This window comes from Mandrillus leucophaeus, unplaced genomic scaffold, assembly GCF_000951045.1.
Source record: "Mandrillus leucophaeus isolate KB7577 unplaced genomic scaffold, Mleu.le_1.0 Scaffold203, whole genome shotgun sequence".
Taxonomy (NCBI): domain Eukaryota; kingdom Metazoa; phylum Chordata; class Mammalia; order Primates; family Cercopithecidae; genus Mandrillus; species Mandrillus leucophaeus.
Window position 1 is genome coordinate 2,083,261 of NW_012102066.1, and position 23,795 is coordinate 2,107,055.

General features: G+C 35.5%; 1 protein-coding gene across 1 annotated transcript in view; it reads left to right on the forward strand.

Moving 5' to 3' along the window:
• IPO8 (importin 8) overlaps positions 1 to 23,795 on the forward strand; it is a 67,356-nt gene that overhangs the window by 16,168 nt on the left and 27,393 nt on the right. The window contains exons 6-17 of the mRNA XM_011979571.1: positions 4,289 to 4,378; positions 6,119 to 6,213; positions 6,794 to 6,878; positions 9,438 to 9,572; positions 11,248 to 11,347; positions 14,385 to 14,461; positions 14,787 to 14,903; positions 15,321 to 15,410; positions 17,007 to 17,172; positions 18,173 to 18,333; positions 19,373 to 19,498; positions 23,248 to 23,314. Coding sequence (XP_011834961.1) covers positions 4,289 to 4,378; positions 6,119 to 6,213; positions 6,794 to 6,878; positions 9,438 to 9,572; positions 11,248 to 11,347; positions 14,385 to 14,461; positions 14,787 to 14,903; positions 15,321 to 15,410; positions 17,007 to 17,172; positions 18,173 to 18,333; positions 19,373 to 19,498; positions 23,248 to 23,314 — 1,309 coding nt within the window. The remainder of the gene's footprint in view (positions 1 to 4,288; positions 4,379 to 6,118; positions 6,214 to 6,793; positions 6,879 to 9,437; positions 9,573 to 11,247; positions 11,348 to 14,384; positions 14,462 to 14,786; positions 14,904 to 15,320; positions 15,411 to 17,006; positions 17,173 to 18,172; positions 18,334 to 19,372; positions 19,499 to 23,247; positions 23,315 to 23,795) is intronic.

Genomic DNA, 23,795 nt, shown 5'->3' on the forward strand with positions numbered 1-23,795 from the left:
TTTAAAAAATGCTTTTGAGGAACAGGTTCACAGAAATTAATTGCCCAAGATCATCTCAATGGCAGATCTGCCCCTGTGTGCATTTCACTCCAGTGTCTGAAATCATGGGTAAAGCACAACCAGGGTAGGTAAACCTACCTGCTCTAAAACCTGATTACCTGATTACTTGACTTATCTGTTCTATAGCATTCCTGCCTGTAGATTAGTTATGAGAGAAGAAGAAGGTAAAGAAGAAGAGAGCCCCTCTCCTATTGGGAAATCATATTGATGGTAGTTTCTTTGCATTTGACTCAAAGCTAACAGAAGATTTAAGGCTCATTTTCCTTGGTTTAAAATACTGCCTAAAAAAAAAAAATCTGAATGCTATAAGGGATACCAACATGGGAATCCAGAAAGATGGAATATGTTTGAAATATAAAAATATTTAACATCAAATCCTTGAAAGGCTTGGGTAAATTATTTAGATCTGATTGGAGGAAGAATAATTGTTTTCAGTCTTAACTGTTTGATGAATGAATTAAACTCTGTTACATGCTTTCTAGTTGAATTTGTCATGAGAAGAGGATGGCCATTTGTTGAGCTCAAAAACCAAGATAGTTTGGATCTGTCTTTGGCTTTTTATTGACTTAGATACTTAAACTGTTTCAGAATATTTTACTTTTTCTTTTTTCTTTCTCTTTCTTTCTTTCCTTTCTTTCTTTCTTTTTTCTTTTCTTTTCTTTTCTTTTCTTTTCTTTTCTTTCTCTCTTTCTCTCTCTCTCTTTCTCCCCTCCCTTCCTTCCTTCCTTCCTTCCTTCCTTCCGTCCGTCCCTCCGTCCGTCCGTCCTTCCTTCCTTCCGTCCTTCCTTCCTTGCGTTCGTTCGTCCGTCCGTCCGTCCGTCCGTCCGTTCTTTCTTTCTTTCTTTCGTTCTTTTTTTCCTGTCCGAGTCTCGCTCTGTTGCCTAGGCTGGAGTGCAGTGGCGCGATTTCGGCTCACTGCAAGCTCCACCCCCCGGGTTCATGCCATTCTCCTGCTTCAGCCTCCTGAGTAGCTGGGACTACAGGTGCCTGCCAGCACGCCCGGCTCTTTTTTTGTGTTTTTAGTAGACACGGGGTTTCACCATGTTAGCCAGGATGGTCGCCATCTCGTGACCTCGTGATCTGCCCGCCTCGGCCTCCCAAAGTGCTGGGATTACAGGCGTGATCCACCGCGCCTGCCCCAGAATATTTTACTTTAATAAAGATTTATATTTTTATTAAAGCCTCATCTTTTAAACTTTTAATAGGCATAGTCTGAGGCAGCGTTTTTTTTTTCCCCCCAGAGCAGACTTTTTGCAGGGAAAGAGAAGGGGGAAGGAGTCAAATGTGAGAGGAGGAGAAACTAGAATAGTAGGAAAATATGTTCTCACTTGTTTTGAAATAATATTCAGAGGCCAGACTTCCCTTTTTTATTGAGAGAAACAGCTAGAAATTGGGAAGTAAGACAAAGGCTGATGAAATAATTTTTCTAAAGCCTCTACCTCTAATTGGTTTGCTAAGAGGACAGAATCTACATATTTTTCTCAGTCTATACTTGTTAAAAACCTGAAAAACCTCAATATTTTTAACCATTTTGGTAATCTATTATGTACTAATACATTAATATTCTCCTCTGGGAAATAGAAATTTAGAAGGCATTAGGAGCCACTATTATAATGCTGACATAAGTAAAAAGCGATAATATGAGAAGGGGCAGACAATTTTGTTTTTAAAAGTATGAGCAGCCGGGTGTGGTGGCTCAAGTCTGTAATCCCAGCACTTTGGGAGGCTGAGATGGGCGGATCACCTGAGGTCTGGAGTTCAAGACCAGCCTGGCCAACATGGTGAAACCCCATCTCTAGAAAAATACAAAAATTAGCCGGGAATGATGGTGAGTGCCTCTAATTCCAGCTATTCCAGAGGCTGAGGTGGGAGAATCGCTCCAACCCAGGAGGCGGAGGTTGCTGTGATCCGAGATTGCACCATTGCACTCCAGTGTGGGTGACAGAGTGAGACTCCGCCTCAAATAAAATAAAATTGTAATACAACAGATGTTGTCTAAGTAGCATTTATAATATTTGTACAGGGAACGTGGATATTCTATACAGAAGCTCATCCTAACCCTCAGCCTACTTCTCCTCTGTTCCCTATGTCAAATCCAAATGGCTCCCAAATACACTTAGAATAAAGTGTGAACTTCTTAATATAGCCCATAAAGCCCTTCATCTCCCCCACCTTCTTCTCTTATTCCTACCTTTGTACATGTACAGTCATGTGTTACTTAACTCTGGGGATACATTCTGAGAAATGCCTTGTTAGGTAATTTTTGTCCCTGTGTGAACATTGTAGAGTGTACTTACACAAACGTAGACGCTATAGCCTACTACATACCTAGGCTATGTGTTGCTCCTAGGCTGCAAACCTGTACATGTTACTGTACCAAATACTGAAAGCAACTGTAACTCAATGGTAAGTAATAGAAAAGATACGCTAAAAATACAGCATAAGATATTTTTTAAAAGGCACACCTGTATAGGGTACTTACCATGAATGGAACTTGCAGGACTGGAAGTTGCTGTGGGTGAGGTAGTGATGAGTGAATGTGAAGGCCTAGGATGTTAGTCTGTGCTTACAAATGTTGAACATTTAGGCAACACTAAATTTATAAAATTTATCTGCAATAATAAATTACCCCTAGCTTACTGTAACTTTTTTACTTCATAAACTTTAATTTTTTTTTTTTTTTTTTTTTTTTTGAGACAGAGTCTCACACTGTCATCTGGGCTGAAGTACAATGGCATAATCTTGGCTCACTGCCACCTCTGCCTCCTGGGTTCAAGCAATTCTCCTACCTCAGCCTCCTGAGTAGGTGGGATTACAGGCACTTGGCACCACACCTGGCTAATTTTTTGTATTTTTAGTAGAGATGGGGTTTCACTATGTTGGCCAGGCTGGTCTCAAACTCCTGACCTCGTGTTCCGCCTGCCTCGGCCTCCCAAAGTGCTGGGATTACAGGCGTGAGCCACCACGCCCAGTCAAACTTTAAAATTTTCAACTTTTTGACTCTGTTATACTAACACTTAGTTTAAAATATTAACATGTTGTACAACTGTACAAAAATATTTTGTTTATATCCATATTTTAAAAGGTTTTATATTTTAGAATTTTTCTTTTTTCAAAGTTTTTCATTAAAAACTAAGACACGCACGTGTTAGCCTAGGCCTATGCAGGGTTGGGATCATCAATATCACTGTGTTCCACTTCTATATTTGTCCCACTGGAGTGTCTTCATTTCAGGGGCAATATGGAGCTGTCATCTATGATAATAATGCCTTCTGGAATACCTCCTGAAGGACCTACTGGAGGCTGTTTTAGAGAACTTAATAAAAGTAGAAGGAGTACACTCTAAACTAATGATAAAAAGTATTGTATAGTAAATATATAAACTAGTAGCATAGTTGTCATTACCAATTAGGTACTGTATAAAATTGCTATACTTTATACAGCTGGCAATGCAGTTGGTTTGTTTACACCAGCATCACCACAAATATTTGAGTAATGCATTGTGCTATGACTTTAAGATGGTTACTATGTCACTAGGTGATAGAAATCTTTCAGCTCTGTTCTAATTTTACGGGACCATTGTTGTATACGCAGTCTGTCACTGACCGAAACATTGTTATGTCGTGCATGACTATATATATTTTTTCCAGTTTGAGTGTAAGCTTTGTAGGGGCAAAGATTGTCTATTTTATTGTCTGTAGTATGTAGCATGTTTTGTAATGAATGGATGTGGAGACAATATCCCTCTTCTGCACCTCACAGTACAGCAGAAGTGAGCCACATATCTGTGTAGTACAAAGTGGACTGTAATTATTATGCTACAGTGTAGAGGAAAGTAATTTAAAAAAAGTTTCATATAATGAGATAAAGATTTTCATCAAGGTAGTTAAAATGGAAAGTTTGACCCTCAAAGGGTAAGTCATAACAATCACTCACCTGGAGTCTCATGCTGAATAAATGAGACCTCGGTGTATTCATTTTTTTTTTTTTCCTTTTAAAAAGTAGACCCAAGAAACAACTCATGGCAGGTAGTCTTCTAAATTTAAAAATTTAAGTTCTATATATGCATATGAATCTATTTTAAGTTAGGTTGAACCATATAAGATTGCTGTTTTCATTCTCAAATGTTAGCCCTTTCATATATTTTAGCCTTACAATATACATAAAATTGTTGTTCTTTTTGGATGGGAAGAATTATTGTTCATGTTGTTGTTCTTCTGTTTTCCAGTATGCATTGCCTCTTCAGCTAGTGAATAACCAAACCATGACAACGTGGATGGAGATCTTCCGAACTATTATCGACAGGACCATTCCTCCTGTAAGAAAAAGCTTTTCCCAAGAAAAATAGGGGTGACGGGTTTGGAATATTTCTGGTAGACTAATTCATTATCCCTGCCTGCTCTTTGAAAAAATTTACTACTATAATAAAATAAATTATTAAAATAATTCATAATACCATTTTTAGAAAGCTTAGATAAGCAATTTAAATCCTACCAAAAATGAAAACTGTTTTTAAAACTTTATATTTATTCCTCTAGTCTTTTTTTTCCCCTCTGCGTCTATACACAACATATTTAATTTATAAAAGTAGTGTATATCGGCTGGGCATGGTGTCTCACACATGTAATCCTAGCACTTTGGGAGGCCAAGCTGGGAGGATCACTTGGGGCTAGGAGTTCAAGACCAGTCTGTGCAACATAGTGGAACCTTGACTCTACAAAATGAAAAAAAAAAAAAAAAAAGGCTAAGTGTGGTAGCATGTGCCTGTAGTCCTAGCTACTTGGGAAGTTGAGGTGGGAGGATCACTGGTAGTTTGAGGCTGCAGTAAACTATGCTTGAGGAACAGAGCAAGACCCTATCTCAAAAAGGAAAAAAAAAAAAAAGAAGTATTTATTGATACTATTTTGAAATTCAGTTTTCACTTAAAACTTATAAATATTTTTATGATTATCAATGCTTTTATACTTTTTTTTTTTTTGAGACAGGGTCTCGCTCTGTTGCCCAGGCTGGAGTGCACTGGTGCAGTCTCGGCTCACAGCAAGCTCCGCCTCACGGGTTCATGCCATCCTCCTGCCTCAGCCTCCCGAGTATCTGGGACTACAGGTGCCCACCACCACGCCTGGCTAATTTTTGTTTTTGTATTTTTTTTAAGTGGAGATGGGGTTTCACCGTGTTAACCAGGATAGTCTCGATCTCCCGACCTCATGATCTGCCCGCTTTGGCCTCCCAAAGTGCTGGGATTACAGGCTTGAGCCACCGCGCGCAGCCTATACTGTCATTTTTGTTGAATGTTTTACTTGCTGGATGTTTAGGCTTTAATTTTTTAGTGTTTTAAGAATGTACTTAAATTTTTGTGCACATATATGATTATTTTCTTTGGATAAACTAGAAGCATGTAAGGCTTTTCACTAATCTTGCAGAGTGCTCTTCAAGAAAGTGTGCCCTCAGTTACACTTTAAGAAGCAGTGATTGAGAATGCCTGTTATGGGTACACACTTAATTCTATGTTTTTCCATTTGATAGGGAAAAGATGGTGTTTCATTTTGATCTGCAATAATACTATTTTTAATTTATCACATTAGTTCTTGTATCTATTAAAATTTTGGTTTGTCTTAAAATGTGCAGCATTGTTTCTGTTGTCCATATTGTGAGACAAAGTATTTTGACGTTTAACTTACATACATAAATGCACAGAACTTAATGACTAGTTCAGTGAATTTTGACATACACTTGTGTTATCACCCAGATAAAAATGTAGAACCTCTTCATCATCTCAGAGTTTCCTGAAGGAACCATGGTGTTTTGTATTTTGTCCTCTGCTTATTTAGGCCTTTCGAAGATAGGAGGTAAATGTGAACAGCGGCATTGGTTAGTTGAAATTTACTTTGCTTATTTAATTCCTACCTAGCAATCTATAAAGTAAGAATTTTCATTTATATAGCAATCTAACTTCACGTTTAATATGACTTAACCTATATCAAGATTTATCCTGTCTTTGTTATTCGCATAAATCCTTTTATTATGCAGAACTTTAATCTGGGTAATTTTGTCCTGTTAGGAGACTCTGCACATTGATGAGGATGATAGACCAGAACTGGTATGGTGGAAGTGTAAGAAGTGGGCACTGCATATCGTAGCTCGGCTCTTTGAACGGTAATTATCTGTTTTTTACATTGATGATCATACAGTCAGTATCTCAGTATCAGATATGATTATTTGTCTTTAGAGCCACCGAGAACCAAGAGTCACTCTGTTTAAAGCAGCTTAATTTTAATCATTGGCTTTGAGATCATAATGAAGTGGGTGGTCTCTTCTGGATCTTTTCTATTCTTCTGTGAAAAACTTGGAAAAATAACATTGTTCAGCCCATTGGTAATATCTAAGAATTACGCAAGAAGCTGCATGGTCACTCAACTCCGTAATAATGTCAAATTTAATTTTAAAAGCATTTATTGAAAAAATGTATGTCAGTTGTAACGTTTTGATTTCGAATATTCACCCTTTAGGAGCTTTTGGTTTAGCAAGTGAAAGCTTCTGTCTAAAACTTTACAGTATGGCCCATGGTCTAAGTACAGGTTACCTTGATTTCATTTTGTGGCTTGTGGGAAAAAAAGGCAGTGTTAGTTTTCTGTCCCAATAGAATCCATCTTTGAATAAGGGCCTATATTTAAACTAGCAAGCATGCTGTTTGTAAAATTCACGGTATTTGTACATTGTCTTTTTGTATTTTAAGATATGGAAGCCCAGGAAATGTCACAAAAGAATACTTTGAATTTTCTGAATTCTTTTTGAAAACCTATGCGGTCGGCATTCAGCAGGTAATAAACTTATGCTTTTAAAATAGAAGAAGGGTTACTACTGAAAGTAAAGTCATTTCTATTGGAAGTAGGTTACAAACATACTAATTCATTACATATTTATAGAGGATGAAAGGACAGTTCTGGGAATCTATTATAGTGCAATTAGTTTTAAAACCGAGTTTCCAGTGCAATTAGTTTTAGAACCAAATGTCCCAAGACAGTCACCACCAGAACTGAATCCTAGATTCTGGACTCAAACTTTTTAAGTTGATAGCGGTGTAGCAGTCACCAGTATTAGATTGGGCTCTTTTATTAATTCTCTGACCTCTTTGGAGTTTTTTGATCTTCATTTCTTCACCTCTTTGTTCTAAGTTTTTATTTTAGAAGACTTATATAATATGAATTGGTATAGGAAGAGTAGTTGAGCTTATTAGACGTCAAGATTCTTAGCTGAGAACTTAAACATTTCTATGGAAGTTTGGGAACCATCCTGTATAGTGAAAATTAGTTCCTGAAACAATCCAAGTTGATACAATGTTTAAAAATTTTAAAAGCTACAAAGGACAAGTGGTGGAGGAAGACTGGTTGATCAGTGTTACCATTTAAATCATATTTTTGTTTATGTTTCAATAAAATTTATTAATTATTGACCACTGGCTGTGTCAGGACCATATTGAGGAAGCAAAGACTAATTAGACATAGGAAAAAGCTTTAATGACATAGAGGGTGTTGCTAGATTTTTTTTTTTTTGAGATGGAGTTTCGCTCTGTCGCCCAGGCTGGAGTGCAGTGGCACAATCTCAGCTCACTGCAACTTCTGCCTCCTGGGTTCAAGTGATTCTCGTGCCTCAGCCTCCCAAGTAGCTGGGATTAAAGGCACACACCACCACACCTCGCTAATTTTTTATATTTTTGGGTAGAGGTGGAGTTTTACCATGTTGGCCAGGCTGATCTTGAACTCCTGATCTCAAGTGATCCACCCAACTTGGATTCCCAAAGTGCTGGTATTACATGTGTGAATCACCGTGCCCGGCTCTAGAGGTTTTTTTTAAAAATAGCTCTTTATTGTCAGCATTATAGTGTTAAGTACTTAGAACCTGTCGTCTTGAGATGGAGTACTCCCTTTTATGGATTATCACTTTGCCTAGTAAAATGCTTTCTAAAAAGTACAGTGCAACAATTTAGGAAGGCTGTAGTTATATAGTTGAATTTCTCACAAGTTATTTTGTTCGCTGGTGAGACAATCTATAGGGAAAATTAGTGAATAAAACCAGGACAACCAGGAAACTGGTCAGCTGTCTTCTGCCCCTTTCACTGCTGTCCACTACTGTTAAACTCCTTAAAGTATCTTAAAGTTAATTTCCACTTGAAGAGTGGTGAGTCGATTTTTTTTCAGTGTCATAAACATGTATGTGTGTGTATACATGTATACACACATATAAAAATGCCATTATATCTGTGTTATAAACTCTTGGTACCATGGTTATTTAAGGTATATATTCCTGATACTTAAAAATAGTTTTCTTATCAAGGACTCTTCTCTCCCCCACTGTTGTGTGGGGAGATAATCTCCCATTTCCCATCTCCCATCACCCCTACTTTGTATGAGCCACATCTGTATTAGAAAGAATCATGTTCAGTATCATCCATTTCTAGCTTGCATCACAGAAAGGGTTTCTACATGATGATAGGACTTCTGATAAATTTGGTAAACCTGAGTTTTAGGAAACTTGAATAAAATCCATATTCTGGATTTATAAATTCTGTACCTATTTTGAAAGAATGCTTTTTATTTATTCAGCAACTCACTTATAAGCTTGATATGGTGAAGAGCTCTGGAGACCAGGAATTGGAAGGCAGCTTTCTGTAGTGAAGAAAGTTGACTAAAGGTCCTTGAGCCAGTCAGAGCTGCTTTGGTGTGGTTCTTTCCTTCTAAATAATTTTTTAAATCAGTTTTTAAAAAATAACTTCTCAGTTGTGTTGTGTTTACAAAGACCTTCTGTGATCTGAGATTATAAAAGAAAATTCTCCCACGTTTTCTTGAAGGAATCCTGTGCTATCGTTTTTTGTCATTGTTAAAATATTTCCCCATCTGAGGTTTATTTTGGTATGAAGTTTAGGGAGTTAATTTAAATTTTTTCAGAGGGCTGATCAGTTGTGCCAAAACTATTTTTTGAACAACTTTTCTCTTCCAGTTTGAAGGAGTCTTTATCAGATAATGAAACATCTTTGTGCTGTGTCTTGTTATATGGAAGTTTTTAATGTTTATTTAGTCCGATCTGTTATTGTAATTTTTTAAACAGGAGTTTTAACTTGTTTTGAAGAGCTAGCAGTGCAATAGAAATTTAGACTTTGCCTGGCACTTAACAATGAGACACTGTTGAGTTCAATATAACATAGATCTGTCTAATAATTAAAACTGTTTATCTGAGCTTTCTTACAAAACATTGATTTTTCTCCCAAATCTGTTAATTTTTCTCTCTATGGATTTTGAATTTGAGGTCATGCCAAAAATGCCACCTCCCCCTTTTAACCTTAAAATTGTTTATGTTCTTCTATATTTTCTATTTTCTTATAGGTGCTACTAAAAATTTTAGATCAATATAGACAGAAAGAATACGTAGCTCCCCGTGTTCTCCAGCAAGCATTCAACTATCTCAACCAAGGGGTGGTTCATTCTATAACCTGGAAGCAGATGAAGCCACACATACAGGTTAGTGTCAGAGAGCAGCTCTCCAAAATTATTCTCTGGTTAAATTAGGTTTTCTAGACAAAGTTAGTATTACTACTCCTACATTTTACATTTTATATATACATTTTACCATTAATAATTTCTAATGAGTGAAGTCCTATGTCAGATATAAAGGGCTTAGAAATTTAAGCATTTGAGAAAAGTGAAGCCTTGAAGTTTTACAAGTTGGGAGACCTGGATTCACTTGATCTTGCTTAATCTCATTAAGCCTTATTTTCTCCTCTGTTAAGGCAGATAGTGTTTTTCTGTCCTTATCTAAAAGTTGCTAGGATCAAATGAGGTATTTTGTGTGAAAGCATTTTGAAAACTTACCAGGGCTCTACTAAGGTAGTGTTATTTTGCAGGAATTGAAGACTGATATGTGACTGTTTTTATTTTGTAGGTATGAGCAAGGTTTTTATTTCTTTTCTTGGATTGTTAAGTTTCAATAGCATCATTGTTTCTATATCAATTGTTTGCCTAAAGGTAGAATTCAGATTGTTATTTAGCTAAAGAACAAATGAGAATGGAAAATTATAGGCCACGAATAAATAAATACTTATTTGTATACAAATAATTGGATAATTCAAGAATGTTAGGAACTGAATACCTACCGTCTCCCAAACTGTAAATTCTTAAATTTTATAAAGGACATGTGAAAAGAAAAATCTTTCACTTTGCTGCTTGCTGTCCAGGATAGAATTTTAGCGTTATTACCCGTCTTCCCAACAGATATCTTTTCTTTGTTTTATGTAGACATCTTAATAACTATTTGCCTAATCACTTTGATCAAATAGTGATAATTTCTTTGCAATTAATAAAGATACTGATTTCATTTGCTGTGTTCCTGTAAAGTAAGGGTGAGTTGTGATAGCATTTCTTCTCTACTTCATACCTTTGGCTTTATTTTTATATAGCTGTAAAGTAGGAATAAGAAAATGCTGATCCTTAGGCTGAATTTTTTCTCTTAGAATTATTTAATTTGGATTAAGTGATAAGAGATGATCCTGTTTTTATATAAATTGTTAGCATAAAAGGGCTTAATAGAGCATTAGTAGCAGTGCACAGAGAGGCTAATAAATACGACTTTTCTCTAACTAAAACCTACATTTGTAGAGTAGGAAATTAGTTTTTTTGTTGAAATAGAAGTAAAGAAAATTTAATTTTTTTTTTTTTTGAGCTAGAGTCTCACTCTGTTGCACAGGCTGGACTGCAGTGGCATGATCATGGCTCACTGCAGCCTGGAGCTCCTGGGCTGGAGAGACCCTCCAAGATGCATGCCACCATGCTTGGCTACATTTTTATATATATATTTTTGGAGATGGGGTCTCGCTATAGTACCCAGGCTGGTCTTGAACTCCTGGCCTCAAGCGATCCTTCTGCCCTTGGGCTTCCAAAGAAGTAGGACTACAGACGTGAGCCACCATGCCTGGCCCTTTAATATTGTTAATACATGGACATTTAGGACCAAAATGGAAATGTTAAAAAAATTTCAAAATAAGAACCATAATAGTAAATATAACCTTGACTTGACATTTTATACACACAGAGTTTGGAAAACTAACATCATAAAGGCTGTCAACAAATACATTATTAGTATTCCTCAAACTTGAATAGCCTATACACATTTGTTACTTTCTTTTTTCTCTCATTTTAGAATATCTCTGAAGATGTGATTTTTTCTGTGATGTGTTATAAAGATGAGGATGAAGAGCTGTGGCAAGAAGATCCATATGAGTATATAAGGATGAAATTTGGTAATTGAGATGGTTTTATTTCTCATCAGTTCCTGCATATGTAAAGTAGTATAACTAAATTTATATTTTTAAGCAAATTTTATTACTTTGTTAAATCTCCCACGTTCTGCTTTGCATGATAAAATCTGAAACTTTGAGAGTTTGATGTTATTTTGTTGAACTAGAGAACTTGAGATTGTCAGATGTGGGGGATGAAAAGCCACCTCATTCATCTCTCTTATGGGTGCTGAAGTTCCCATGGAGCCCTCTGTTACTTACGCTGTTGTGATGCTGATCTGCAGGGATTATCCCTTTTTGTGCCTTTTGGGAGACTCATTTATAGATTGGGTTGTACTCATGTGGGAAACACTTTGGATTTCTGCATATTTTAGGGTACCCCAATTTGTTTTGCTTGCTTATCTGAGAGACTAAGTGTTCCACAAGGGAAAGAAATTTCATATGGGGGCCCCACTGTGTATGGCCCAGTTCTTTGGGTGTCCTTTTAACTTGGATCTTCGTGGAAACTGTTGAATTGTGTAGGTGGCCTGATTTATTCCCTTTTATTCCCAGTTTGTATTAATTGCTTCATGGAACACTCAAGCACTTAACATAGCAAAATATTAATTTGCATACCTATCTCCCACAACTTAGAAGCTGAGGACAGGAATTTTATCTTATTTATTTGCTTTATTTTGCATTTTCTATCTCTTCTACACCTCTGCATTCCTCCACTAGTGCTTGGCCTCCAGTATGCCTTCAATAAATTTTGAAACAAATGATTGCTAAATCTAGCACTGCGTGCTGAAAGTGCTGCAACAAAGCAGTGCTTTCCCCTTAGTTGAGCCAGGTGTGTCTAGCTACATAAGCTAAACCTACTGGTACAGATGCCAGTTTTTTGGGCTGTGTTTTTGCAGAACTTTGTGTTTATATTATTTGAATCAGTAAGTGAGGACCCCGTTTTCTGTTGGAGACAAAGTATAAGAAAAGCAAATGAATGAGAAACATTTATCATCTACTTGATTTCTTTGTTCTTTTTCTTTTGAAAATCATTATTCATATGTGTAACTTATTATTTCCCTATTCTTATGCCTTTGTTTTTCTAGTTAGTTTTGAGTAATTAGCCAACCATTCTTCTCTCTCTCTCTCTCTCTCTTTTTTTTTTTTTTTTTTTTGAGACAGGGTCTTGCTCTGTTGACTAGGCTGTAGTGCACTGGTACAATCGGAGCTCGCTACAGCCTTGACCTCCCAGGCTCTAGTGATCCTCCCACCTCAGCCTCCAAGTAGTTGGGGCCACAGGTGTGTGCCACCACACCTGGCTAATTATTTTTTGCAGAGACAGGGTCTCCTTATATTTCCCAGGCTGGTTTCAAACTCCTGGCTCAAGTGATCCTCCTGCCTTGCAAGGCATTCTTTTAGTGTTTACTTCTTTTATAATACCTGTGTGTTTTTGTGATGTACAGAGTATTTGTTTAGCTTTCAGAAAGTTACCATGATTTTGTGTATTCTTCATATCTGATAAGATAGTTATTAATATCCCAGTTTTTAGAAAATAAGAACTCTATGTCTGTTGATTAACAGTGGGAATTTACATTTTATTGTTTAAAAGCGGATGTGGGTAACTCAAGACTGACTAGCTGAAGTGAGTTTTCTTTAATTTTTCTTTCTGTAGACTGGAATGCAGTGGCTTTGATTTGATGTGTGTATTTTACTTTTGGGTAACCATAGGGAAGAACAATTACTGTATTTTCTTTTTATATGTTTGTCACTTGGAATTATTTATGTGAAACAAAGCATTCCTATCTAAATATATTGACTGATTAATAATAATGTTTTAGTTTCTTTTTATCTACTCTTTAACCAACATCTCCCCATTTCCCCCAATAATGTTTTTTGATTTGGTAAAAACTAACAAGAGCTCAGGCTTTGATGTTAACATAGCGTGGGTATGAATGCTGGTGTAGTCACTTACCTGTTGTGTGACTGTGGACAGGTTACTTAACCTCTCTAAAATTCAGTGATTTTAGCTGTCAAATGGGTGATGATAATAGTTCTGGGAGGATTAAATGGGATAATACACATGAACTGACTGCTTAGCATAGAATACTAGATGCTTCTAAAACTGTAGCATATGGCCTGGCACAGAGTAAGTACAGTACTCCAAAAATGTTCTTATTATGTTTGTATTTTATATTTTGAGGTAGACTTAGATTTGATTTTATCTTTTATATTTAAACAAGGACATATCAGATACCTTTCAAGATTTCAGCTTATTATGTAAAACTGCCTATTCTGAAATTTGTGAAAATGTTCATGGTATTAAGTGATATGTTAAGTTTTAGATAGGTGTATATTCAACAAATATCCATTGATGACCTGGTGAACCTACGTATCGACAGAGCCAGGCATGGTCCTAGCAGTCCCTCAAGGCTTTTATACTTGCTGTTTCCCCTGCTTGGAGTGCTTCATCCATGGATTGCTTTCTCCCTCATTTCATTCAATTTCTGCTTAAACGTTACCTTAACAGAGTTGGAGAGGCTTTCCCTAACACCTTATTTAAACTAGCACCCCATGCTCTGTCACTCTGTCTTTTTGTCCTATTTTGCATTTGTTCTTAACCTGACTTATTATGTGTGTATATATGTACACTCTGTTTCTTTGTCTCACAACGTAAGCTCCATGAGAACCTTTTTGTTTGATCTTTGTATCCCAGGGTCTAGAATAGTGCCTGGCACATAGTAAGAACGGAGTACATTTCTGTTGTTTTTTGATAGAGATAAAGCACTTTTTCTGTTCTCAGTGAAACATATGTGCAAATGCATTGTTTTCTTCAATATAGTAGTTTGAAAGGACAACCTGTAGAGTTTGAGGAACGTTGTTTTGTGCAGGAGACAACCATGTTGTGGTGCCACTGTATATCCTTAGCTTTTTAGTGCTGTCCACCAGTGTCATATGTGGATGGTTTTATATTTTTGGTTTGGAATAGCAGCCAGTCAGGTTTAAAATCTAGAATAAGTAATTACATTTTTGCTAACATAGTTTTAACCTTTTAAAATCTCAGATATTTTTGAAGACTATGCGTCTCCCACCACAGCAGCCCAGACTCTCTTATATACTGCTGCAAAGAAAAGAAAAGAGGTATTTCATTTTTCTTTTTAAATCCAAAACAGAAGTGGCCTGTGTTGATTTGATACTCTAATATATCCCTGGTGTTTGAGAAATTATGTTGTTATTCATTATAACTTGTCACCTTAAGAATTTTTTTTTTTTTTCTGTCCTGGTGAGGGGAAAGGGTATCATGGTTATTTTGTTTTCTTAATAAATTGTACTTTTCTTATTGAGCTTATAGTTGCTTGATAGAACATAATAAAATGGCTTTATTTTTAAAAATTTGTGCATCACAGTTAATACTATAGTAAGACAAAGTTCATGTAGACTAAAATGGATTCTTCTATTTCTTTAGGTGTTGCCAAAAATGATGGCATTCTGTTATCAAATCCTAACAGACCCGAACTTTGACCCTAGGAAGAAAGATGGAGCCCTGCATGTGATTGGTTCCCTAGCTGAGATTTTACTGAAGGTTAAGATAATCAAAATTTAATTTACTTAATAACATTGTAAAGCACAGGCAAATGAGAGAATATGAAAGTTATGGTTAATTTAAAGCTGGTGACTACTTCTGGATAATTGAGTTGACAAATATCCTCCTTTCTGTCACCTATTTCTTTAATTAAAAAGAAAATTTGACTAACATTTTCAGTATGAAACCGTTGCTATGTGAAGGGGATACAAAATATCTTATTTCTACAAAATCAATATCAAACTGATCTAAGGTAATATTTGTCTTGTTTTAAAACATGCAACATATAGGTCAAATAATTTCACAAAATTATAAGTAGAAGTATATTAAATGCAAGTCGTAGTAAACATACTTGATTAGGAAGTGATTCTTACATATGAAAAAGAAACTGATAAGTTGAAATTTGTTTCCTAATAGAAGAGTTTATTCAAGGACCAAATGGAGTTGTTTCTACAAAATCATGTATTTCCATTATTATTGTCTAACCTGGGATATCTTCGAGCTAGAGTAAGTGTTTCATATTTCTGTTAAATAAGTTTCTCATATTTCTGTTATGTATCTTAAATCTTCATAAGATAATTATTCAAATAAATGTTTTTGGATAAATTGACCTTTTACCACATATTGAGATGAAATAGAGTCAATTAGAATGTCTGCCTATGGTCACATCAGCTGAATAAAGGACAGACTATTAAAGAAAAAGATTTATGGGCCGGACGCAGTGGCTCATGCCTGTAATCCCAGCACTTTGAGAGGCTGAGGCGGGCGGATCACTTGAGATGGGGAGTTTGAGACCAGCCTGGCCAACATGGTGAAACCCCATCTCTACAAAAATACACAAAATTAGCTGGACTTTGTGGCGGGTACCTGTAATCCCGGCTACTAGGGAGGCTGAGCCAGGAGAATTGCTTGAACCTGGGAGGCGGACGTTGTGGTGAGCCGAGATTGTGCCACTGCACTGCGGCCTGGGCGACAGTGAGATCCTATCTCAAAAAAAAAAAAGGAAAAGATTTATGGATTTTATTTCCTGCTGGTTTTATTTCATTTGTTACCCTAGCCTCACTTGTTGCATATGTAAAATATGCAATGAGAAAGGTGATTTTATAGCAGTCATACAATTTAAATTCACAGATGGATTTATTTTGTGTATAAAATGACGTGAAATTCTGGATTAGCTAAGAACTTGAATTAGATTTTCAGTATATTAGGTAGATTTGCCTTAGTAAAATGGAGAGATTAATAATGCATGTGAAATTGTGCTCTATGTGTATATTCTTTTAGAATCAATGTATTTTATGGAGAAATAGAAACAGGACTTTTATTCAAGAGCCTAGTATTTCTCTTTGTAAATATATCAGCACAAAAAATGTCTTGCTTAAAACAACATATATTAACAATGCCTTGTACGCTAGTAAGCATTTTATAAAATAATAGTTACTAGCGAGATATCTGGACAAATGTGGAGTAGGGACACTGAGAGCCCATGAGCATTTTTACAGTTGGGCTCCTACCTTTGAGAAGTTGTATGAATTGTGATTCTCTTGCTAAAAGTCTTTAGTAACTAAAATTAATTTCTGTTGATTGTGTTTGATGCACACAGAGAGTAAAATATAATAATGATTCTGTGATCTAATAGTTAAAATGTGATCATCTATACCAGGTTTAAAATTTTTGGTACCTATGTGACTGAAAAAAAGGAAGTTTGCTAAACCAGTTAGTGTAAGGGAGAATAATGTTTTACCTAAGTGTGACAAATGAATTTCAGATACTGGTTTAGAGTTGCTTTTACATATAATAAATTAATTATGAGTTATAATATTTATTAAAAGCATAAATAGATTTTTTTTCAAAGACATATTTGGCTTCTTTTTCTCTTTCCCATGAAAAACATTATTGCATATGGGTAATTTAGAAGTAATGAAAATGCCTTACTTGTAAAAAGGGGGATGTAGAAATTAGAAACTAAGGCTACTATATTACCCCAAAAGCAAACATTTCTTCATAGAATTGATGATATGTTACTAAGAAGTTCTTATATCTGTGACATTATTACAGAATGCTATAATCCTAATAGCTCCCTACTTACCTTTTTTAATAATACAGTCTTGCTGGGTACTTCATGCATTTAGTTCTTTGAAGTTCCATAATGAGCTCAATCTAAGAAATGCAGTTGAATTAGCGAAGAAGAGCCTGATTGAAGATAAAGAGATGCCTGTCAAAGTTGAAGCTGCCCTTGCTCTTCAGTCCTTAATTTCTAACCAGATACAAGGTAAAGCCAAAATACCTTTCAGACGTTTTCTCAAATAATTTCATTTACTTTCTTCCCTAATGAGGATGCATCTCCATGTCTGAGGGTTCAGGGTTTGGAATTCTGAGGTTTTGCCCTCTCAGAATTTTGTAGTTTATTCTTGTCCTTTTTAGGTGTTGCTATTGACTGTAGTTTTCAAAATTTTAGATTAGGAAACATGTTAATCATTGTGGGGCGCTAGGATAGGCTGGGTGTAAAGAGACCTGGGCCCAGTTTTGATTTTGCTACTAACTTGCCATGGAAACCTGGGCAAGGTGCGTGATCTGTCAAGGCTCAGGTTTCCACATATTTAAGTTTAGGGGAGTTGGACTGGATGACTTCACGATTCCTTTCACCTCTAGGATTCTGATTCCCCTAGTTTTGAAAGTAGCAAGTAGTATTTCTCATGAGTGATAACAGAGTCTCATTTGTTCAGAGTGTTCTGATGAAAGTTCAAATAAACCTTTGAAAGTAAGTTCAGCTTTACAAAGAACATGAACCTAGTTTGCCTCTATTCAACAGTGTTTCAGTGGGAGGATTGGATATTGTATACATGGCAAAGGAGGGTGGTAGAGATGGCCTGGGGCAGGGAAGGGGCCCCATCAGTGTTCTGGATAGTCTTCAAGTACATGATTTTTTTATAACTTGTCCTGAGAACTGATTCATGTTTTCCAAGTCATTCTGATGACCAAGTGTATGTATAATTAGAATTTCTCAGTGGGGACTATTAGTATTTTGGGATAGTTTCTGCACAGGACAGTTCTCTCCTGTGCAGAACTTCTTATCCTTATATTACTCTTGGGAAATCGATATATTGGTGAACATTATTTTGGTACAGCTTTGTAACTTACCACAGAGCAAGTGTGTATCTAGAACCTAATTTAGGTATTACCCTGGGTCACTTGACCTTGTGACCAAATTAATTCCTTTTATCATCTGGGCATGGTAATTTTTATTACTTTTGTTTGTTTTATTGAATTAGCTAAGGAATATATGAAGCCACATGTGAGGCCTATTATGCAGGAACTGTTGCACATTGTTAGAGAGACAGAAAATGATGATGTTACTAATGTCATCCAGAAGATGATATGTGAATACAGTCAAGAGGTAGCCTCAATTGCTGTTGATATGACCCAACACTTGGTAAGACTGGGCAGTTTTATGTTAATTTGGTTTAGAAACCTTGAGTAATCTAAATAAACTCCAAAATATGGAGTTCCGTTCTATTTGTACAGTCATGTGCTGCATAACAACATTTTAGTCAATGACAGATTGCGTATACGATGGTACACTCATAAGATTATAATACTGTAGTTTTACTGTACCTTTTCTATGTTTAGATACAGATATTCCATTGTGTCATGATTGCCTGAGTATTCACTACAATAACAAACTGTACAGGTTTGTGGCCGTGGAGCAGTAGGCTATGCCATCTAGATTTGCCTAAGTACACTCAATGATGTTCAAGCAAGGATGAAATTGCCTAACGACACATTTCTCAAAATATATCCATGTTAAGCGATGCATGACTGTAACTGAAATATTGATAAAAAAATTATTCTGATATTTCTATAGTTAATTAGACTTTAATAATAATTAGGATAATTTCTTTCATGTAGAATATTCTGAAATTTTATGATGTGCCTTCTAAATTTTTAATTTCTGGGCTTTGAATGAGGAAGTTCATTTCCTTCAGTTTGGGGCAATTTATTGTTTTACTTTTTTGATAAATTTCTTGTTACTATTTTTTTTTCTGTTCTGTATTTCCTGATGTGGAGAATTACATCTGGACTGTGTCTCTAATTCTTTTGAAAACTTTTCCTCCTGTTTTCCATGTCTGTTTTTTTTGTTTCATTTTCTAAGTGATTCCTTGACTTCTCAAACTTCTATTGCATTTTTCTTTTTAGTATTACTTCATTTCACTTGTCCTTGATTGTGATTTTACTTGCTTAGTGACAACTAGAAGTTAAATATTAGCTCTCTGGATATAATAGCTAATGTAAATAGCTATACTTAAAACATGACAGGTTCTGTTATTTTAAGAAGAGAGATGATTCAGTCAGCAAAGTGCAGACTTCAAAGTTTGAGCAATGTAGACTTTAGATGTGTGACACTGCCATTTTGCTTTTATAAAGGGGGAACATAACAGTACTAATGGAATACTTCAATGTTATTTTCATAGGCTGAGATATTTGGCAAAGTTCTTCAAAGTGATGAATATGAAGAAGTCGAAGACAAAACAGTAATGGCTATGGGAATTTTACATACCATTGATACTATCTTAACAGTTGTAGAAGATCATAAAGAGGTGAGATTTCTTTGTGGTTTATGATACAATAGTGGCATTTAACTGAAATTTATGTGATCAGTGGGCATGAAGTTTGAAGTCTCCACTTTTAAACTGCTACTTAGTTATCTTGCTAGGCTTTAAAAATTTCCCTCACGTTTTAAAGAAACATATTTAAATGGCTAACATTATAATATTATATTGTAATATTTGTAATATAATGTAAATATTATAAAGTATATAGTATATCCCTTTATATTAATTTGAGTTCAGTTAAGCATATCTGCTATGTACCAGGCTAGGTTCTTGGGGAATACCAAATTGAATAAGAAATGAGCCCAGCTTTCTGGGAACCAACAATCTAGAATTCTTGGTAGAGAGTGACAGACAGTAGTCCAATCACAGTGGCAAGTGCTAGGTGATGGAACAGAATTCTGATATAACAAGTACTGTAAAAATGGAAAGGAATAAGTGAAAGAGCTGAAAAGCATACTCAACTGAATTCCAGAATGTTATTGGGATAAGGCTTTATACAGTTATTTATCTAGTGCTTTCACATCCATCAGCTGATATGATCTTACTAATGCCACCATGACATAGATAGCACAGGTAATGGTAGTCTGTTTTGCAGAAGCAGAAACAAAGTTCAGGTGGATTTAAGAAACTTGCTCATGGTCCCAGAGCTAATAAGTTGTACATTTGGGTTTGTAGTCAGATCATTTTGATAATGTATCAGTTCATCCCCATTTAAAACCTCCAGCTTCTTCCCAAGTATCCCATGGCCTCTCCTTAACTCAAATTAGATTTTTGTTCATTGCTTCTGTGAGTGCAAGTTGACTTTTTTGGCACTGATGGCAATTATTGTTTTATAAGGTGAACACTTAGGAAGCAGGTGCTAGTACTACTTTATTTATTTATTTATTTATTTATTTGAGACAGTCTCACTCTGTCACCCAGGCTGGCGTGCAGTGACATGATCTTGGCTCACTGCAACTTCCACCTTCCAGGTTCAAGCAATTCTCCTGCCTCAGCCTCCCGAATAGCTGGGACTACAGGTGTGCACCATCACACCCAGCTACTTTTTATATTTTCAGTAGAGATGTGGTTTCACCATGTTGGCCAGGCTGGTCTTGAACTCCTGACCTCAGGTGATCCACCTGCTCCAGCCTCCCAAAGTGCTGGGATTATAGGCGTGAGCTGCCATGCCTGGCTGCTACCACTACTTTAAATAGCATTGTTAAACCATGTAGCTGTTGGTTTATCCTGTGTTTATCACGTGCCAATGGAAGATGACTTGGTTTTTATTTATTTGTTTGAGACAAGTCTTGCTCTGTTGCCCAGGCCGGAGTGCAGTGGCATGATCTCAGCTCACTTCAACCTCAGCCTCCCGGTTCAAGTGATTCTCCTGCCTCAGCCTCCCGAGTAGCTGCCTGCCACCCCCCAGGCTAATTTTTGTATTGTTAGTGGAGAAGGGGTTTCACCACGTTGGCCTGGCAGGCCTGGAACTGCTGACCTCAAGTGATATGCCCGCCTTGGCTTCTCAAGGTGCTGGGATTATAGGCATGAGCCACTGTGCCTGGCTGACTTGGTTCTTAAAAATGGCTTGATGCTCTTCTAGACTAGTCTTCATATGCCTAAAGGGCTTAATTTTTATTTTCATTTTCATTATTTTATTTTTGCGTCCTTCTGTATTGAAACTAGGTGGTCCTCTTGGTAACAGTGAGATGTTCCAAATTAAATTACAAAATTACAAGTAAATTTAAGGGATCATTCTTTTGTCTTATACTTAGAACTTGTATTTTAAATTTGAAGAAACCTTGGAAATAACCTCGTCCAGTTTTCACAAGTGTGTGTGGGGCATGGAAGAATGAGCTGCAGGGATAGTTTAAAAACAAAACAGCATCATTTTGTTTTTATTTTTTCTCTTGATATTAAATTTATTTTGAATTCCAAATAATATTAAAGGGACATGTGAACTTATTGTAATTATCAAGAGAGGCATGGGTGAAAATTGAGACACACTAATACAGCATCCTTACCTAAAGACAAAAAAAAACCACCTAAAGCCTTCAGCTAAATGGCTTTTTTACCAAGGCCATGAATAATTACAGGCAAAACCAACTGGCATCTTGGTCTCCTGACCAAGATTTTGAGCTTTAACTTATTAAAAGCAAACTTTGAAAAAAATATATCCTTAAAAGGAAAAAGCACATTTATGAAACACTGACAAATAGTGTATGAAACACAAGATTGTGAATCTAAAATAGGTGCTTATGCATATGCATTTTTGTTTAATGATTTTAACTTTATTGACAGTTTTTTTAAAGTGGGAAATTTTGGATCATTTGAACCTTAAGACAGTGGTTTAAGTTGAATATTAGAATATACTTGACAGTTGAAATAGGACGTTTACATGAAAAATGTAACCCATCATGGATTTTAACTTATTTTAAAATATTTAATACAAACATGTTGAAAAATTAAAAAGATGTGAAAAGAAAATTCATTGAAATTTTACCTTCTTACTCAACTCCCCAGCTATCTAATTCTCCTCTCTGAAGTAGCTATGTTTTTCCTTTTTTTTTTAAAACCAGGTTTTTGTGCCCTTCTAGAGATTTTTCTGTTAACATATAAGCAAAAAGTGAATGCGTATATTTTTCTTTTATGAAAATGATAGCATGCTATACACAGTTTTTATTTGCCATTTTTTACTTAATATATCTTGGTGATCCTTCCATGTCAATAAAGTTATATATTTTTAATGGTTGCTTAATATTCCCTTGTATGATGTGTCAAATTTATTTCACCAGTCCCTGTTTAGTGGATGTAATTTAACTGTCTCTTGTTTAAATGGACATTTGATTGCTAGTAATCACAAACATTGCTGAAATGAATGAATGGCTTTTTACGTGTTGTTTTGCACACATAATATTAGTGTAAAGGGTAAATCCCTTGAAGTCGAATTGCTGGGTTGCATCGTGATTTGTATGGGTAAGTTTGAAGGATGTTGCCAATTTGTCCTTCATTGTATGTACCGTTTACACTCCACAAATCAATATACAAACAGGGTCTTTCTTCCCAGCCCCATAATTGTGATCATTGCCAGTTTTAAAAGGTCAAAATTGTTAATGTTGCACTTGGAATTTGTACTGTTTTTTTTTTTTTTTTTTTTGAGGCAGAGTCTCGCTCTGTCGCCCAGGCTGGAATGAACATCTTTTTATAAACACAGGCAAAGATTATTAAAAAAAAAAACACATTTTCTATTGTATTTCAATTTTAAAAAGTCAATTTTATATAAGAGGAATTTGATCTTTGTGATACCATTTGAAAATATTTCACTTATTTTTTTGACTTCCCAATGCCCCATGCAAAAGTTTTTTTTAGTTGGATGATTTCATTTTTTTAAAAATTATTTCTGGGCTTTGAGTCACTTTCCCTTTTCAGGATTATACAAGAATTGTTTTTATTATTTTTTTTATGGTTTATTTCTTCACACTGAAATATTTTATCCATTAGGAATTTATTTTGGTATAAAATACATGGTAAGGAACTAAATGTTAAGTTTGTTATGGATTTAACCCCCATTTCTGTCATTAGTCTATTTTTCAAAATTTTCTGAGTATTCTTGCATGTTTACTTTTTCACATGAAGTTTAGAATTAACTTGTCAGGTTACCGTCTGAAAAATGTCCTGTTGATATTTTTATTGGCACGATATTAAATTTATATATTATGATAATTTTAAGCTTAATATTTAAAATTTATCTTTAGATTACGCAGCAGTTAGAGAATATCTGTCTACGGATCATTGATCTTGTTCTGCAGAAACATGTAATTGGTAAGTTCAAAGGTTAAATAAAAAGATAAATTGAAAAAATTTTAAAAATTTGAACTCAAAAGTATAATTTTAGCCCTTCAGATTTAACAAGGTTGACAATTTGAGAAAGAGAAGCATAATCACTTTAATTTTTGGATGTCCTTTCTAGTGTTAAATGTCTGTATTTTCATTTAGAGATAAAAAAATTATGCATCCAACAAAGAATTTTTGGTTTTGGAACTTTAAAGGACAGTAATTTTAAATTGTACATTGCTAGAAATGAACTGTGATGAGGTTTAGGTGAGGTTACTTTAATCTGGGATCGAAAAATATTTAATAGGCATTTTTTAAAATCAGAAATGTGAAATGGCTGGGCACCGTGGCTCACACCTGTAATCTTAGTAGTTTGGGAGGCTGAGGTGGGTGAACTGCTTGAGCCCAGAAGTTCAAGACCAGCCAGTGCAACATGATGAAACACTGTCTCTACAAAAAATACAAAAAA